Consider the following 20,448-nt stretch of genomic DNA (forward strand, 5'->3'; position numbering starts at 1 on the left):
ACAAAGATAGCAATACAAGCCCACACTCACATGCACGCACGAGTCCTGAGTGAAGGTGGTATCACTTTGCCGTGTAATCAACATGCACGTAGTCTAGTTTCCACACACACTCAGGTATGCATGCACACACACACACACACACACACACACACACACACACACACACACACACACGTGTCATCTGATCATTAGAGGGTGATTAAGAAGATAGATGGGCTACTTAGGTATGTTCGTTCCTTTAACCATTATTTACAGTCGGAAAAATACAGCCGTGACAGTCCTCTTTTACAAGTGTGTAGTTTACAATTTAAAAACAAGATTACAAAAAAAGAAACAACAGAATAAATAGAAATGCGTTAAAACACAAGGCTATCTAATGATCTCTTCAGTGGCTATTAGATCCTACATCAAAGACCCCTCCAGAGCTGAGAGCTCTTACAGAGCTTTGTTAAATCTGGTCGGGTTGGTTCAGATCAAAATTAGTTTCAAGTTGTCAGTACAAGGTTGGCCACTGTTAGCCAGTTAGACCTCTGCCCATGCAAGAGGCTTCTCTCCTGCATCTGATTGAAGAGATTTTTATTGAATTATTACAGCTGTCTACACAGACCATGTTTAAACTATAGTGTGTAGTTTCTGTCGCCCCCATGAGGAATTCTAAGTAATGACAACAACACCGTCGGCGCGTCCACATGACACAAGCCTTCCGTGATCACGCACCCACACACACACACACACACACACACACACACACACACACACACAAAACCCTCCTCCACACAGTTGCTAGTAGGTAGTAGCTAGTAGTAGTAGGTTCTTTAATAAAAGGAATATGAGAAGTCAGTCACAAGCAAAGTTGTTTCATTTATTTGGATATAAAAAGTATTTTAGGTTTTTAATTATTTGTGCTTCAAACTGTATTTATTTAATAAATAGTTTTTATTTATACTTTGAACTGTTTTAAACTGCAGGCTATATGGTTCAATGTTCATTTGTTGTCATTGCACAACACAGGATTGCACAACGAAATGCCGTTGTGGTCTCTTTATGTTACACAAGAAAAACCAAACAAAAGCAGTAATGATTTCCTGTAGTGCATTTTCTGAATATGCATAAAGAGGAATTAAACGACAGCGACAAAAACACTGTTGAATTCTCGGGGCAGATAATATCTTAACATAAAAAATTCTACATCAGAGAAACATTGTCCATCAACTTTGACTAAGTTTGAGCATCACAAAAACAATTTTCCATAAACCATTACAGGATACAGGCTACATGTACACACGTATTTGGGATTTTATCTGTTTATTATCATATGTATTAGAAGAAGAATTAGAATCCAGACCGACCCCTGGACAATTCAATCCTGTCAGCTTTAAACTGACTTACTAACTGCTATTACTGTTGGTGTACAGTGATACTTGTAGCAGGGCTGCACAATATATTGTTGTTTTATCGTCATTGCAATTGGCGCAATACACATATTGCGAAAAGACTGCAACATATCGTGAAGGACACTTGTGAAAGACAAAAAAAGATCAGTAGAAAACTGCACTTTAAATTGAAACTGTCACTTTCTTTTCAGTGGTGGCTTTTATACTCAGTTCAATGTTCAATTTGCTCAATAAAAGAATGTTGAAAGTGATTTCCTTTCATTTGTTTTAAATTCAAAAAGCAATTGTTGTAGTTTAGCAGAACACTGAAAGCGGCAGAAAATGAGAACACGCAAGGAATATCGTTATCGCGATATTCAACAACTTTACCACATATCGCATATTTTTCACATATCGTGCAGCCCTAACTTGTAGCAAATTTTTATAATAATAATACAATCGTGTTATGCATAGGCCTAAAACGTTATGAAGTGTAGGTCTAATGTTTTCTATTTTAAAATACATTCTATTGATGTTACGTGAAGTGAGGAATAGTGGACCCAAATGCAGGGAGAGGCAGGCAGGCAGGAGATGGCTTGAGTTCAGGGATTTATTGGTAAACAAAAAACGGCAGCTCAGAGGCTGGAAAAACCACACAAAGAAACTCAGAGAAAAACACAAAAGCAACAGGAAAAACACAGGCTGACGGCAACTCGGGCAGGAAACAAAAGGAGCAAACTTACAGTTACAATGCTCGCTTCAATATAATATAATGACGAGCCGAAAGCAGCTGCAGTTTTGTAACACTTCATCTGAGACATGCTATATCATGTAACAAAGACAGAAAGACAACAAATTAAAACAAAAATTTAGCGAAGAACAGGGGAGCTACTGGCTGCTGCATCTGCAAAAGACGGCAAGTGTGACAACACCCTAATGTTAGGTTATTCGCACACATGTTCCTAAATCTATTTTACAGTTCCCACACATCTATTTTTAGCCGCAAATGCGAGTAAAACGCTCACGCTGTCGAGCACTGATTTAGGTCAATATGCCCATCTGTTGTTGCTTGATGGACTTGAGTTTGCCATTTTTTGAGCATACAGTACCTTACGGTTATTCTGGACAACATTCAATATTAACACAGATACTGCATACTGCATTCATCAGTAGTATGCAGTATGAAACATCGTTTTATTCTGCAATATGCTAGGCCTTTGAACAAGCTCTTAAAGCATTGGGCAAAAAAAAGAACTCACACCACTATTGGAAATGAAAAATATAACTTATTGAGCTTTGCATCTTTTGTTTGTTTAAGATGTTGAAAATTTAAGAACCTGTAACTTAATTTCTTACATCTTTATTTATGTGAAATAAGCAAATACAACACCCTCACAGTGGGGTCTGTGAAGGTGGACAGGCCGACCGGCAAACCAGCGAACCCGACAGGCTACCGCTGGCTGTCATGTCAGACCGTCAGAGCAAAATTTGCTATTATCCATACATTTTCGTAAAACTGGCCATATTCGAGCTCTACATTGTTGATTTATCGCATAAAAAAGTCTCAGAAGTGAATTTAGTGATGAAATAGCAGACAAACATTGTAAAACGTTTCCAGTTGTTGGCCACAATGGCAAGCCGTTATTGTTGTTGTTGTGGATTGTTGCGGCGCTTTGCATTGTGGGACACAGTAGGCGAGATAGACTGGTCCGTGGCGTACTGGAGATTTTCTCCGAATCAGTGCGACATCCGGGTATTTTTGGCATACTGCAGTTTCGGCTTTTGTTTGCATAGTGCATACTACATGCTACATTTTGGCCAAAATAGTACGCGCTGCTAGTATCATATGCGGTTTCGAAAACTGCCTCTGTTTGTCCCTACAGCAATCAAACCATTATCTGCACGTCCACCACCTGGTGCCGTTCTTTAGAGTCCTGTCAGGACCTGTCTGCAGGTTCCTAAGCAGCATGGTTGGAGCTCCTACTTTCAGTGTTATTTCTTGATCAGGTCAATGGGTGAAAGTGAGTTTAGAAACTTGAACGGCAGTGAATCCTTGTGATTGAACTCCAGAACTGAGTCAGCTGAAAAGTAGACTCTCTTCTCTAGGGTTGGGCATCATTTTGATTTGAACAATTCTGATTCCAATTCCGATTCTTCCTTTCGATTCCGGTTCTTATCGATTCCCGATTCTGAGTTGAAACGGGTCACAATGCTTATTTCACAGATAAGAGGAACATTTTATTTTGATTCAATAGTGAATTACAGCTTTACAGGGCTTTTTTCAATGTAAAATTAAACCACACTTTAGAGTGCTGCAACACAACAAGCGCCCAAACTTGCGAGTGTTAGACTTGGAACCGTCGATCGGATTTGAAACCAAATTTTCCAAACGTTTCCAATAAAAAACGATTCCATTGGAATCGTAATTTTTTTAAACGGTTCCAAGTAGGAACCGGTTCTCGATGCCCAGTCCTACTCTTCTACAGGAAACACCGCCAAATACATGTCATTGATGGCTCCGTTATCCTTCAGTTCAGAGGAGTGTATAAAGTGCCTTTTCGAAGGTTGTCTTTGTCACCACATCCATTCTGGGAAGGTCAGTCAGTCTTGAGATCAAGTACCCTGGAGGAATCTGGAGCTGAACTTCACTCTCCCTGTGTTTAATTTTGCCTCTCCCCAAATCAAGGAGATAGTTGGAGAACTTCTTTTCACCTTCGTCAGTCCTCATGCTAATTTGAATAGATGTACCCCATTGTCACCGATACCCGATCCAGATATTTGAGTCAGATTCAGCATATCAGTATCAGATCAGTGCATCCCTAATATTAATGAGAATCCAGGCGTTCAAGTCTGAACTCTCTTCTAAATCCAAACCTGGAACACTTTCATTCCTGTTGCCAAGGGAATTAAAGTGTTAGCTATTAGAGTTAGTGTGCGAGCGGATGACTAAGAGCATGATTTTATGTCTGAGAGCAGTGAGAAGATGGCAGCTGTCGAGTTTGTGTTCTGCAGGCTGCAGCACAGAGATGTGCTATTTTCAGACTGCACTGCTACCTTTGAACAAAAAGACTCCGATAAAAACACAAGCGCTGAAAACACAGCGACAACATAGTATGTAATTCAGACTCAGACTCAGAGCTGATGATGATATTACATCCATAAAGGTGTAGGGAACCTGATCAATAATTTATAGCAGATTAGTGCATTAGACCGTTAGACACACAACAGAGACATTGCTAATCCACAATTTTAAATATATGCAACAAGCTGATGTTGGAGGTTCCTTAAATAGTAACTTAAACTGTGTTTTACTGCACTGTGGTTAAAAGTCAGTTTGACCTCTGACCACAGCCATGATCACTGTGGCTGGGTGTAGTCAGAAGAGTGCTCTCATGCACCTTTAGTCACACCCAACAGTAGGGCTGAACGATTTTTGAAAATAATCTAATTGCGATTTTTTTCCCAAATATTGGGATTGGGATATCGATTATTTTTTAAACTCTTTGTCTTCTGTATTATTCAACAAAGAGAAACAATAAATCATTTTATAGTATGAACAACACACAATTACACACTAGACAGTTTAAAAAGTAAAAATATAGTATATACACACACACACACACAAGTGTATTTTTTTTTTACAGTGCACAGAGAGGAGCTGCCTCCAGCCCCTCCCCCTCGTGAAGTTGCGTGCTGCCGTGTGTACTTGTTCAGAGAGGCTATCGTTGCGTTAGCTAGTTGCTGGTGTTCTTGCCGTGGGATTAACTGTACTAATAAAACTGTTGAAACACCGCGGCCACGCTGCTGTGAAAGCTCCCTGAACGTCATTTATCAGTCTGGTTGTTACCCCTCTCAGTGGCAGCTCCTCCACTCATATCTTTATAACGGAGCTAACCGCTAACCGGAGCTAACCGCTAATCAGAGCTAGCTAATAGTTGCCAACCGAGCCTTCAGGTCTGCGTGTCTGTATCCATTAACTGCATGTATGGACTCGAACCAGAATAAAACCCTTCATTTTATTAAAATGGCTGTAAAAGTTTTAAACTACAACTCAGAGTTGTTTGAATGACAGAAATCAGCTCAAGGTACGGCGTAGCGTTAGCGTGCTAGTTGATGCTTTCTCTGTGGAGTGCAGACTGATTTGCTCTCGCGAGTCATGTGACCAAATCGCAGCCTTTGCGATTAGGAAATCGCATTTTAACTTATCGCGATATTATCGCAAATGCAATTAATCGTTCAGCCCTACCCAACAATGATGTCACTGTTTACTAACACACTTTGATTTAATTTAATTAAGATTCCCATGCAATGTTCCAGTAACAGCCTCTCCATACAAATTCAGACAGGGCAGTCCAATCCATCACTAAAGCATTGGGCGGGTTTATAGTGAAAGATATGCAGTTATGGAGGATGCAGGGTTTCAGCTTTAACTCTTTAGTGTTAGCTAAAGAAATAGCCTATGCTAGCTGCTAGTGTAGGCTAACATTACCTGCGTTCCATAGCAACTGCTTCGGTATGTGCAGGCAGCCAGCCTGCCCAAGAGGGCCTATTTTATTGTGAAGAATATTATTCAGTAATAAAAATCTATCTAAATTGGAATGTAACTATACCTTTCATTTTGCCATACTTAAACCTATAGTACACAAATATTTTATATTAATGAACGTCCGTTCCATTCAAGCCATTGCCAAATGAGTAAATTAAAGCTAATTAAGCCCACCAGCTCCACGAAACTATCTCTGTATTTGTCAGTATGGCTATGTTAACAAAATGGTGTAGTCCGGAGATATTTGCGTGCAGCAGCTCAAGTGATGCATTCTACGTCACCCCTGAGAAAGGACAACAGCAGCATTCAGCTTTGGAGACGAAGAGGACAACAATTACAATATAATTGTCCTCCTTGATTTGATGGGTTAAATGATGGCCCACACAGATGGCCTGTATCATGTGGATGCACCAACAGGGTTGTTGTCATTACATATAATTCCTCATGGGGGCGACAGAAACTACGCACTATAGCTTTAATGCCCTTTTTATAAAAGCAACAGCTCACTTCAGTGTGTGATATGTTGTGATTATATCACGGCCTGTCGGGAGCTATTGCTCAAAGGTCCTATTCACTATATCAGATCATCTGTATCAGAAAGTGTATCAAAGTACTCAATTTACAGCTATGGTTATAGACAGAACACACTGTGATAAACAAATGGCATGCGAACCTGCACAATGGACGTGCCATGCTGACATGTCTGAAACAGAGAAGCCAGCAGCCTGGCCATCAGACACAGAAAAGTTAGTCTGATGCAATTTTCCTCTCCAAACACTCAGATGAGCCCTCTGCCTCTAAAAATAGACTAAAAGGAATGCCCATGTGAATGAGAAGGACAAAAAGAGGGAAGATGGGGGAAGGGATGGATAATTGAGGGAGAATGAGACAAATAAAAGAGGGAAGAGATTAAAGTTTAGAAGACAGAATATCTGATAAACAATATAAAATAAGAAGCTTTCTCTTTCTAGCCCCTTTCACAGATGCATTGCAACCCTAAAAGTGTGTGCATACTTGCCAACCCTCCCGATCTTTCCGGGAAACTCCTGTTTGTCATTGCCCTCTCCCGGTTTCCTCCCGGGGTCACAATTTTCCTGTATTTCTCCCGCTTTATGACACATTTTCAGATCTTTTTTCCTTTCCGTTATCACAACCTGTTCCTGGCACGTTAATTGGCATTCTTTAAAAGTCACCAGAATGCAGGAAACAAAGCATCTGAAACTCCAATTTTTTGGGGGGGACCCCCAGACCTCTCCCTTTGGTTTAGAAATTCTCCTTATTTTTGAGGTCTCAAGGTTGGCAAGTATTAGTGTGTGGGAGCCACAGAACTTCATGGTGCATTTAGGTGCACCTCATAAACTCATGGTGCATTCAGGTAAAACTCGTAAACTATGAGAAACTATTGTTGTAAAGTACCCCTGTGCCTTTTAGTATATGGAGCCAATTGGCCACTAGGTGGCAGTTTTTTTTTAAATCATAAAATATGCTACAATTACTTTACAAACTACTTTGCTTACTAATGCTCTCAACTTGCGACTATCGGTCAGCACTAATTAGGTGTAGAGTGGACTGTCCAAAGATGTGGCAGTTGCCAACAGGATCCACAATGTCACGCTCCCATCCTGGCATTTAAATCTCCCCCCAACAGGACATTACCCTGGGCCTGGAAATGTCCCATTTTTCTATGGAGATTTTGTATTGTGTAAAGCAGGGGTCACCAACCTTTTAGAAACTGAGAGCTACTTCATGGGTACTGAGTCATACGAAGGACTACCAGTTTGATACGCTCTTCTGAAATAACAAATTTGCTCAGTTTGCCTTTAGTTATATATGATTATTAATGATTAATGATACTCATCTATGTGAAGACACTGATCACGTTAATGATTTCTCATTATCAATAATTATCAACAATGACTTAACAAGGTGGGAAACAGATAATATCAATATTCAATTTTCATTTTTAGAACAGGCCTGAGTGGACCCCAGCCCCAGACCACTCATGTGGTCCTTGGGGGCTACCTGGTGCCCGCGGGCACTGCGTTGGTGACCCCTGGTGTAAAGTATTTTCATCGTAATATGGCGACATGGGGGAGTGTAGGCCGCACATACGTACAGATCATCAGGCCTGTTACGATAACAAATTTTGCTGGACGATAAATTGTCCCAGAAATTATTGCGATAAACGATAATATTGTCGTTCTGAGACCATCTTAATCTAATATAATGATAATGGGATAATAATGCAGGTACACCTTTTCAAAGATTAATAAACTTTTATTTCTAAAGAATATTTAACACTGGAACTGGAAGACATTTGAAATATTCTCAATAAATGAACAAAACAACCAAAAACAATAAATAAAATGGACTCTCAGTCTCTGTTAACAAAAATGCACTGGAATAACAATCAAAAACAATAAATAAAATGAAAATATTTCAATAATTTCCATTTAAAAATTATTGAGCTCATTTTTATTTATCATGCGATTAATTGATTTATTGCATATCGCGACAGGCCTACAGATCATTATCAAATTTGGCAATATTTTTGCCAACTTAAGCGTTGTTATGCGTTGTTGCTTTTTATAATTTTTAGTTGCGATAAGTCCTCTCTGTACCACACAATAATTTAATCCGAATCTCCACCGTAACATGCATTTCTGTTTGAGGCATGGTTGTAATATCTCTTGACCTTTAATGCTCCAGATGAATTCTGGGTCTGTGCTCTTCAGTTTAAAAACCGATGAATGTTCCATAAACTAATAGATGGAGAATGAATTAATACTTAATTACAAACATAGATCATATATAGTGGCACGTTAAATAGAATGTTCAAATTTAAATTAATTCAATAATGATTCAATACAGAGAGTACTGAATACAGTCAGGAGCTTTTTCACTCTCTCCTGTCTTTGTTATCATTTCCTTATTTTGAGTCCTCAATAATACATATTCATAACTGACACTGAAGAAAAGCCTTACTGTGTTGCAACATGGGCTAATTTCCTGCTGGTTATTAATCTCATATTTATTCAAGCTGAAACACTCGCAGATTTGGAACTCCTTCAAACTCCCACTGAAGTTTTCTTACAGACAGAAGTCCATTGTTCTGCTAAGCATTTTCAGCTGACTGGCAAAATAAGTTACATCCCTTTCAAACTGGTCTGGGTTTGGCCCCAGCCTGGTGGTCCACAGAAGCAGTGGCTGTGCACAAATAATATGACTGAAAAAATGGTTTTCTAAAGCTGTCTTTACACTGCTTACACCTAGTGGCCACTCTATAATGTACACCTTTCTAATACAACAGCTTTCTTTAAGAAGAACTGTTCTGAGTTGCCTGGACCAACAGGTTTTTTAGTATCGATCTTGACTAAGGCGTCATGTACGACAACAGAAAAAGGAGAGATAAAAGCACAAAGGTGTAACTATGCCATTTGGGTTTCTATCACAAACTGTGATGTTTGGAGATGCAAAGTTGGAGACAAATTGAACAGTGAGCCACAGGACACAAAATGCTCATTAAAACAATGTATCCAATACAGTGCTGGAATCTGTGGCAATGCAAGGACGTAACTCATTACTGTTACTATGGGCAGATAATGATTTATTTATTCTTTTTCAAGATCATTTTTTGGGCTTTTCCGCCTTTAATTTGACAGGACAGCTAGGTGAGAAAGGGGAGAGAGAGGGGGAAGACATACAGGAAATCATCACAGGTCAGATTCGAACCCTGGACCTCTGCGTCGAGGAATAAATCTCTCAGTACATGTGCGCCTGCTCTACCCACTGAGCAACCCGGCCACAAGGGTGGATAAAGATTTAAGGGCTTCCCAGGATTTCCTAGGATTGTTATGTGGTCAGTGGTCATCAGGGAGGTGTGTTGATGTGTGTGTGTATATATTTTATATTTTATCTTGTATTTTAATGCTGCAAATTGGATTGCTCCAACGAAGTTTTGTTGTGTAAACTATGCAATGACAATAAAGATCTATCTATCTATCTATCTATCTATCTATCTATCTAAGCTTGATGTGAATACAGCCATTGTGTGTAACTGTGGTTGACTGTGTGTGTTGCAGGATAATGGCGAGGACTCCCATCGTATCTCTCCCAGCCCTGTGGTCCATGTCAGGGGTCTGTGTGAGGCCGTGGTGGAAGCAGACCTGATAGATGCCTTGGAGAAGTTTGGAGCCATATGGTGAGACAGCAACTACTCAGTGAGCTGCTTGTTTTAGAGGTTGCATGCACCTATGATCCTAGCATGGAGGAAGCTTTTTTGACCAAGGTCATTAAGTACCAGCCACTCCTAAACACCATCTCAGAACTAGGCTATAGGTGGCGACGATTCATTTTCATCTTTGGCAGCTTAGGACACACACATAGGCTGGTCGTAAGAGGGCTTCATCAGCTTGGGATGCCCAAAAAGAGAGCTAAACGGCTCGAAAAGTTCTGTGCTCTGTCTGCTATCATAAGCAGCTGCCATATATGGCGAAGACGCTGTTACTTATACGCATGAGAAAGGAGGGATATGCTTAATATTATGAAGACCTGCTGTATTCAAATGGCCCATGTTTTTGTATATGTATTTAACTGCATCTATAATATTTCTGTCCCTGTAAAACAAGTGGACTTAAATAAATTGTTAAAATGTGTGTGTTACCCCGGGGTCTGGAACTTACATGTACCCCAGCATGCATTAGATGACAGGAGGTGTACACCTTGAACAGGTCACCAGTCAACCACAGGCCTGACACATCCAGGAGCATACAGGAGGTTGCCAGGCTGAGACCGCAGCATTTAACAATGTTGCTAGACGCTTGTCTCACATAGCCAGACATTACTCCACAGCACAGCGGAGTAGCTAACATTAGATGCTGGCTATATTGACAGTCATACAAGCCCGTGCTCGCGAGGAGCTCTGTACCCGACTGACAACCACCCTATCTCGGCTTAAAATTACAGCAACAACCGCTAAAACACCACCACCTCGCCGTCCTCTCTACCCGACTGATAGACACACTTTCTCGGCTTAAAATTACGGCAAGAACCACTAAAAACACCAGAATCAGAATCAGAAAGGGTTTTATTGCCAAGTACGTTTTTAACACATACAAGGAATTTGTTTAGGTGTTGTTGGTTCACGTCACACATTCTCTAGATGGAATATTAAACAATTTAAGTATAGGTATAAACAATATAAGTATAAGTATATGTACACAGTATGTATTAAATTAAATTAAAAATAAAGATAGAAATAAAAAAAAATTAAAAAAAATAAAGAGCATTACAGTAGAGAGAGAACAGTGGCATGAAGAGCCAGGGGTGGAGAGTCAGGATGGTTTCCGGGCCTTGTTGATAAGGATAGTGGCGGAGGGGAAAAAACTGTTTATGTGGCGTGTGGTTGAGGTTCTGATGGACCTCAGCCTCCTGCTAGAGGGGAGTGGGGAGTTTGTGTCCGGGGTGGGAGGGATCGGCCACAATCTTTCCAGCACGCTTCAGAGTCGTATAGGTCCTGGAGCAGCGGCAGATTGTAGCCAATCACCTTCTCAGCTGACCGAATGACACGCTGCAGCCTGCCCTTGTCCTTGGCAGTGGCAGCAGCGTACCAGATGGTGATGGAGGGTGTGAGGATGGACTCAATGATGGCTGTGTACAAGTGCACCATCATTGTCTTTGGCAGGTTGAATTTCTTCAGCTGCCGCAGGAAGTACATCCTCTGTTGTGCTTTCTTGACGAGGGAGCTGATGTTCAGCTCCCACTTGAGGTCCTGGGAGATGGTAGTTCCCAGGAAGCGGAAAGACTTCACAGTGTTAATTGTGGAGCCACAGAGGGTGATGGGGGCAAGTGGGGCTGGGTTCTTTCTGAAGTCCACAACCATCTCCACTGTCTTTAGAGCGTTCAGCCTCTCACCTGTAGTCGGACTCATCTCCATCAGAGATGAGTCCGACTAAAAACACTACTACTTCGCCGTCCTCGCTACCCGACTGACAGACACACTTTCTCGGCTTAAAACTACTCACCGTTGGTCGGCTACCGCCGCTGAACAGGCTACACGGTTGTTTTGCCAAAGTTAAATTGCATGTTTCATTATGAGGAAGTCAAGCTTGCGGCTTCTGTCATAGGTCTGTCAAGGTGGTTGTAAACATCCGTGGCCCGCTTGACTGGTCCTTCAGTAACGTTAGCAGTTAGCAGGGTTAGCAGGGTTAGCATGGCGGTGTTAGCCAGGACCAGTCAGGATCACTTCACTGGCTGTATCTCAATTGTTTTTGCGAGTAACTAACTTGAGTAGGCTGCTCTATATAATTCAATGTGAGTACACAAATGTTGAAATGACTGAAAATGCCCATCCCTTGTAGCTGTGAAAAATTAGCCTGAAGCTAATGTTTAGCTACCTGTTCAGGAGGAAATTAGCCAACTCGGCGTCCTTTTGGGCTCTAAGCTGTCTCCATCTTTCAAATACATCTACAACATTTACCCGGGGTTTGTAACGTCTCTGGTCATACTGTTTAGAAACACTGAGGTCTTTTAGGTCGGGAAGAATCTATCTCCGTTGATCCCGTTCGTTTGTTTGCTGCTTCCATGGCTGTAGCGCGCTGGGTTTGCGCTTTTACAGGTATGTCAAAATGAGCAGTTGATACCAACACACAGGCCAAAACACAAACAGAACATTTAAAAGAAGAAAATACTGGCTTTAGCATTGTTGTCAGAAAAGATAGTTAGCATGTTTCCTTAATATCTGATGACATATTGTGATCATTTTTGGATTTAATACAGCAAATATATTACATATTGTACCACTGAACGTATATGTTAACGAAATATGCTACTTACGTACACTTTAGAAATAAATATTACTGGGACCACTACCAACCCTGGGAACTTGCTTACTCCGATTTGTCTAGGTTTTACAACAGAGCTTGGTTGTTCTCGCACATATGATACTAGGACCTAAATGTTTAGACGCCCGACTGAAAGATAAAGGCGAGGCCTACCTTAGCTTGCCGTCCTCCGGCCCAGTGTGTCCTCAGCTTCAGCGCCACCTAGCCCGCTCCTCTTCCTTTGTCAGTCGGTGCAGCATCCAACGGCATAGTTGACCGTTCATTTTATATATAAACATTAAAAGACGTGGACATAACAATAACATAATTTAATAAGGGGAAACGTCAGTTAAATCAGGAATTGCTGACTCTCTCCGCCAGTCTTCATTCAGGCTGTTCCACTGTCACATGTCCTCTCAAAGTCTCCTTCATTTCCATTTTTCACTCTCTGACGCAGGTAAGCCACCAACCAGAGATGGGGACTCGAGTTTGAGACTCGGACTCGAGTTGCACTTAAGTCGCACACACAGTGACTTCAGACTTGACTTGAGACCTGTCCTCAAAAGACTTCAGACTTGACTCGGACTCGAGATGTGAGCCTCGTGAACAATCTTTATTTTTTGGAAACGTCTGATGAGCTGAATGTTATTCCCCTCCCTGCGTAACCTATAACCCATCTATACGGTGGCCGAGACGGTTCAACACAAATACAAAAGCTACAACACAAATACAAAAGCTACAACACAAATACAAAAGCTACAACACGAACGCAAAAGCTACAACACGAACGCAAAAGCTACAAAACAAACGCCAAAGCTACAACACAAACACAAAAGCTACAACACGAACACAAAAGCTACAAAACAAACGCCAAAGATACAACACAAACACAAAAGCTACAACACAAACACCAAAGATACAACACAAACATAAAAGCTACAACACAAACATAAAAGCTACAACACAAACACCAAAGATACAACACAAACGCAAAAGCTACAACACAAACACAAAAGCTACAACACAAACACACACCACAGCTCTTCTGTGCTTCTGACCCCCTCCTGCTCCTCTCCTCTGCTCTCATTGATAATCCTAAAGGACCAAAGTCCAGCCGGGTCATCGAGGTCTTCATGAAACTGGGAAAGGAATTGGACCCAGGGGGGCGGGGGAGGGTGCCACCTGCCTCCATGATGCTTCTTAAAACAAAACCAGCCATATGGGGATCACATGGCAACTAAATGGCAGAAAATTAACCTGTAAAATACCTGCTCATTGATGTGCAGAAAATGTACGTCTGCCTTCTGGAAAACCTTTGACAGCTGTGCAAGGTGGGGCAAAACATCAGCCTGTAGATATAATGCAGCAACAAACCTGTAAGTGGCACAGACTGTGTACAGCCCTTTGGCCACTGGACACTTGTTGATGTCTGCCTCCTCTGCTAATACAGCAAGAATAGCTGGCAGGTTCTTCTGTAGGTTGTGAATTGCGAGGTGCTGGGACAGCCTCCGTACATCCTTTACTTCCTAGAGGTAGAATATTGTTTAAATTAATATCAAATAAACACGATAAAACTGTAAACTATAGGTTTATTGTATACAAAAGCAAATGAAAGCACACCTGGATTGTAATAATTTATACTGTTTATTGATCCCCAGTGGGGAAATTACAATTTACACTATGTTTGTTAGAAATCACTACACACAGGCCTGAAACACACACACATGCTCAGGACCTATTCATGCACAAATGGAGAGATGTCAGAGTGAGTGGGCTGCCAGTGCTGGACCAGCACCGTGAGCGGTTGGGGGGGTACAGTGCCTTGCTCAAGAGCACCTGGCAGTGCCCAGGAGGTGAACTGGCATCTCTCCAGCTACCAATCCACACTCTGTACTTTGGTCCGTACTGGGACTTGAACCGGCAACCCTCCAGTTTCCAACCCAACTCCCTACGGACTGAGCTACTGCCACCCAAAGTCACTGATGCCAAGGACACTGGCTGCTGCCTTCAGCGTCGCTGTCCGTTTGGCACTGTTGCAGAAGTACAGATGGATTTCTTGGAGATGGTCTTGGAATGTTTCCATGTACTTGACCTCTTTAGATGAATCCTTGCATACAATTGCAACACGATGAGCAGCGCATGCTACTGAAATAAGCTTGGGGAAGCTGTCAGTGAGTTGGTTTGCAACCCTATTCACCATACCTTTGAGGAAAAATTAAAAAAAGAATGTCAAAGTGTAAAAAATATGAATTAGAAATAATTTCAATACCTGTCATTACTGCTGCGCCATCAGTCCCAAGACCATACAGTCTGGCTTTTTGGATTTCCTTTTTCTGCAAGACTTCCTTTACAGCAGCAACAACGGTATCAGCTTTACCATCATCCATGGATACCATGTCCAGGAAATGATTGAAGACTTGTCCCTCTTTGTCCACATACATGATAAATTGCTGGTTATTGGCATATGATTTCAAGATATTGGCATGCAATTTTATTTATTTACCTTTGACCAGCTCCAAAATTCATACCTGACATGTATGTCAAGCTGTCGGCTTACAGAGACATCCGTCGTCACATCAATTTTCAGGCTGAAGGCTTGAGAAGATTTCATATCTTTCAGGAGAGGCTCCTCAATTACCTGTTGCCAGGATCTCTAGCATCTCGTCTGCTATTCTGTGGGATCTGTAGTTGTTTCTCTGACTTAATTTACCATGTACATCTTTTGTAATGGATCATTTACAGAATTTGTCACTTCAAAATTAAATTAATTGGAATCACCTTCAGTTTGGTAAAATAGTCACACCCCAAAAGCTCAGCCATACTCAATAGTTTTGGGTAGTTGGTGTGATGTGCTATTTCATTTTAACAAGCCAATACAGGCACTTAAATCCTCCAACAACAGCTTTGTGCTCAACAATGATGATATATGTTGCCAATGTGTAATTACATAAGATAAACAAAAATGGTACATACCAGATGCAAGTGCAGCTCAATTAAGGAGAGTGCATGCAGGTTTGCCTGATTAGGTCCTGAGGGGCTGGCCACTCCTAAGGTGTAGAACAATAGGTAAGATAGTTCTGCAGTGACTGATATTTTTATAATATTTGGGGTGCCTATTGTTGTGGGTACACATATATGTATAAATAGTAATGTCAGCAGTAACTGTTCTATCTCCTTGTAATGGTATTTTCAGATACAGAGTGTTAATGTTGTTCTTTCAGTTTAGCTCACCCTACACTCACCTGTGCAGGTGGTAGGGTCCAGTTATGTGAGGCTGAGAGGTTCTGAAGAAGGGGAAGATAGAAAGGACCTGGCAGCTTGCTGGGAGGTTGCCGTTTTGTTTGATGTTATTTTGCATCAGTTTAAATTGTTTTTTGTATTTCTCTGGGTTCAGTTTGTGCCCTTGGTTTGAGTATGTTTTGTTAATGAACACATCAGTTTTTGAGCTTCACAAGCTTCCTGTCCCTGTTCCTTCCTTCCTCAAAACTCCTGACCACTTCTCCGACCATGAGGTTGGTGGTTTGACACTAGGGCTTTGACTTTTGCCCAAAAATCATATTCGAAGTTCGTTTGTTTATGAATATTAATATTCGAATATATTTGAATATTTATTAATAATATTTTGACCATTAAATGCCTTCAGTAAGTTTTTTATATATATATATATATATATATATATATATATATATATATATATATATATATATATATATATTGGTATCAAACTTGGTATATGTTCTGTCCACCAGAGGGCAGTGTATCAGTCAGTAGGCGTGCAATGATGTTGTTAGAAGAAAAACACACTGCCACCACTGTTTTTTTTTTAAATTAAAAGTCAGACCCTGGATTAAACACAAACAATATGCTTTCAACAGGAAGGTCGGATATTTCACCGTAGCCTACGTAAGTGGTCTGATGTTCATACTTTTGCGCTGGTGTGTGCGTCGAGCCGCGTGTGTGTGTGTGGAGTGTGTGTTAGAGTGAGAGAGTGACGGTGATTACCGGTAGCTTCAGAGCGAGTAGCGACTCTATAGAGTATTAAGGGCTGCCTAATATTCGTTCGAATATCAATATTTTTTTTTAATATTCAAATTATATTCGAATATCGAAGTTCGGAGTCAAAGCCCAATTTGACACTGCCGTAAAAAATCTAAATCTAAAATGTAACAAACTTTTTTTTTAAAGATTATTTTTTGGGGCTTTCCCCTTTATTAGTAGGTAGTAGAGACAGTGGATAGACATGAAAGGGTGAGAGAGATGGGGAAGACACGCAGCAAAGGACAGCAGGTCGGATTCAAACTCACACCACTGCAGGACTCAGCCAACATGGGGCAGACGCTCTTACTGGGTGAGCTAGAGGCCGCCCTGTAACAAACTTTTAAATATTAATTTCAATGCTCTTTGAGCAGCTTTCTCTAGATCCGGCAGCTTGTATTAGGACTAAATATGTCTCGTATTTGTCGCGCCTGTCAGTTTTTTACTTTTTTTCCAAAACCGGACCCGGTGAAAACACGGATTGAAGCAGTTTTCACTGAAAAAGACTGTGAGAAAGCAGTTGGCTCTTTGAATATCCGTCCGCGCTTATGGAAAAATCTGGAGGTTAGCTAACGTTAGCTGATTTATCGACACTAATCTAGGTTGACGTTACACAGCCAGTGAGTCCAACTAACCGTCAATCCCCTTGTAATATAACCTTAACGTTAAACCATTAAACACAACAAGGCAATAATGTTTAGGCATCCAATACAGAAACTGCAGAGCCTGGTGCTCTCTAATTAGGGAAAAAAGTTAACTCACCTCAGAAACACCTTTTCTCAGTCTGAAGCGTTCAAAATGTGAAGGGGGGAGGGGCTTGAGGCCACTGGTCTGAGTACACTGTAAAATTACATAGTTTATTGGAGAACTTAATTCTCTGACATGGTCTGGGTTATCTTCCGTTAGGTTAACTGCAATCTAAATTTCCTCCTTGGGTTCAGCCTCCTTCGTTGATACATCTTCAGCAGTCGGCCTTTTTCTGCCCCTTTGCATCTCTCCCTGCGCATGCATACTTCTCACCGACGCAGAAACTGCCCCTTTTTGAAGTGAAACCCTCATAGCCATGAAGTTCATCTTCAACACCTTGGTTCTACCGACACAAAGCCCACTACCTTAACTGGACCTCGTCCGCTATTTAAGCTTGGACACTGACTTTTCTTATGGCCCAAACTGCGACACCAGTAGCATCGTAGCTCTGACTTTGGAGTGGGATTGCGACCTGAGGGTGGACCTAAACTTCCTAACTGCAGAGGGCACCCTGCTCCACTCTCAACAGGCTCTTCCTGTTGGTGTTCTCCTCCAGACTCCTCATGGTATTTTCTCTTCCCAATCAGTCCACCTGGCCTACCACCAAGGGTCACCGCAAAGCCGTCAGCCAACTCTGCTACATGCTGGGGGCCGTCCACCTCAGGGTCATTGAGATAGATCTCAACCTCTCTGGGGATACTGACTTTAAACTGACTGATAGTCAAAAGCACTGCAGAAACTAATCCAACGATCAAACGCCACTACTTGTTTTCGCCACAGATCCAAACACCTTTTGTTCTGCTGCCGTTTCAAATCACAGAACTGCTGCCTGCAAGCTTCCCAGCACAGCTTTTCTCAGATCATCGTTCTTAAGGCCCACACAAGTTTCCAAAGCCGTCACTGCTGTCTGAGCTTCCCCAGTAAGCGCACTTTGAACCCAAAAATGGCTACTTAGCCTTGGGCCAATCACTTTCCATAGCCATGTTCTCAAATATTACAAAAAACATGTTGACAGCCCTTTCATCAAAAGGTGGCATGAAACCGCATGCACAGCTAATATCAAATGTCTACTCACTCTGGCAGCTTTCCTGCCCTCTGACCTGGCCAACTTCTTTAGATGGACTTTCTTTCTCTCTCTCTCTCTCTCTCTCTCTCTCTCTCTCTTGTCGTTGAATTTCCTTTTCTCTCTTGTTCTGCCCACAGTTCCTCTAACTGTAGAGCCTCAATCAAAGAGGCTGCTATTGCTGGCTTGGTGATGTCTTTTCCCAGCGGGACTTCCTCCTCAGCCAGATCAATAAGATGAGCTTTCTTTAGCTTTCTGAACTGCTCCCTAGTTAAGTCACTATACTGCATAACAACATCACCGTCCGCACCAGCCATTGCTCCCAAAATCCTGCACTGCTGACCAAACAAACAGAAAACCCACCAGTGTTTCCCATACATATGTCCTACTTGGGCGCCCCGCCCAGGTAGATAAAATCCAAATTACATTTTTTTCCTAATCAACTATGTATTTTTATAGTGCACACGGACCAGTGGCCTCCAGCCCCTCCTCCTTGTGAAGTAGAGGTTTGCGTGCATGTCACAGCGCCAATGATTCACTTCAGGCTCACGTTAGCAAAGATCCTCTATACTAAACCATCTCTGACGTTAGTAGTAGCATGCTGCTTGTGGTGTTGTGGCGTTCCGGATTCACTGTCCTGATAAACCCTAGAAACGCCGTGGCCACACCACTGTGAAAGCACCCCAAACGTCATTTATCAGGGTGTGGTTGTCTACCCTCTCCGCGGCAGTGTGTTCTGCTTGAGCTGAATGGAGTTAACTGGAGCTAACCTGGAGCTAGTTATTTCTTTCTGAATGATCTGTTATGTTGCAGTGTTTCCCACAGGTTGAGAATTTACTTGTGGTGGTGGGTGGCACAGGATGTGACGGTGCAGCGCGTGATGGCTGGGTTCAGAAATAAACTAGTCAAACAAAGGTTTATGAACTATTCATTGAAAAGCTGTACGCGCATCTAACTAACAAGCCTTTGAGCTCTTTGAGCTGAAATGTAAACTTGTGACACATTGCATATTTATTATCCCTGGGTTGACATTATAGACACCACTGACTATCTGTGTTACAATTTGGCCATGTAAGCAGATTGATCAAACACGGTCCAGCTGTTTAAACTGAGTGAATATTGTTTCTTTTGTATCCAAGCCTGCCAATTTTTTAAAAAAGGTTTCATAAATTAAACTTACATCCCATCAGTGTAATGTTTTCAGCTTGCAGATATGGCTCACAGTTAGTGAGGAGGAGAATCACGAGGGCAGGTGAAAACATTGGAGACATCATTGACTATTACAGGCATTTAAAAGGTAATAAGATTTTATGTTAGTAATCTCCCAAAATATGTTGCTTGTAAAACAGTGTTTGGTTAAGGCACGGTAAACATGCACATGTGTGCACATCATCAGGATGTTACCACCTCCCTCTCATATTGAGTCAGGAGAAACCCTGCCAAGTCTATGTAATACTAGGGGTGCTACCAGCAATAAATACCTATATTATCATCAATAAAATCACTCCAAGTCAAACATCCAAAACTAAAGAGAAATGATAAATTTGAACTTGATACAATTCCAAGTTCCCACAAGCACCTCACTCATCACAATAACCAATCATTTTTTCAATGTTCTGCATATACAAGCTTTTTTTATTTTGAGTAAATAGTTAACACGCCAACAACATGGACATTTAAGTAAGTAAAATTAATTAAATGGCATGAAGTCACATATCATGTGATTTGGTGTAATAAACTACTGCATTGAGCTTCAGTAGCTTTAGTGTAAAGATAGTTACAGATTCTGAATAATTGAAGGAAACATTTTGTGATACTGCAGTTTCCACTCTAAACGTCTCCTTCTCCATTATTTACACTCCC

The 20,448-nt window shown here is 41.4% G+C and overlaps 1 protein-coding gene across 1 annotated transcript in view; it reads left to right on the top strand.

Moving 5' to 3' along the window:
• LOC116053604 (heterogeneous nuclear ribonucleoprotein L-like) overlaps positions 1–20,448 on the top strand; it is a 62,872-nt gene that overhangs the window by 11,238 nt on the left and 31,186 nt on the right. Inside the window, exon 2 of the mRNA XM_031304689.2 lies at positions 10,002–10,120. Within this exon, the coding sequence (XP_031160549.1) occupies positions 10,002–10,120 (119 nt within the window). The remainder of the gene's footprint in view (positions 1–10,001; positions 10,121–20,448) is intronic.

The sequence above is a fragment of the Sander lucioperca genome, chromosome 15 (genome assembly GCF_008315115.2).
Source record: "Sander lucioperca isolate FBNREF2018 chromosome 15, SLUC_FBN_1.2, whole genome shotgun sequence".
Classification (NCBI taxonomy): domain Eukaryota; kingdom Metazoa; phylum Chordata; class Actinopteri; order Perciformes; family Percidae; genus Sander; species Sander lucioperca.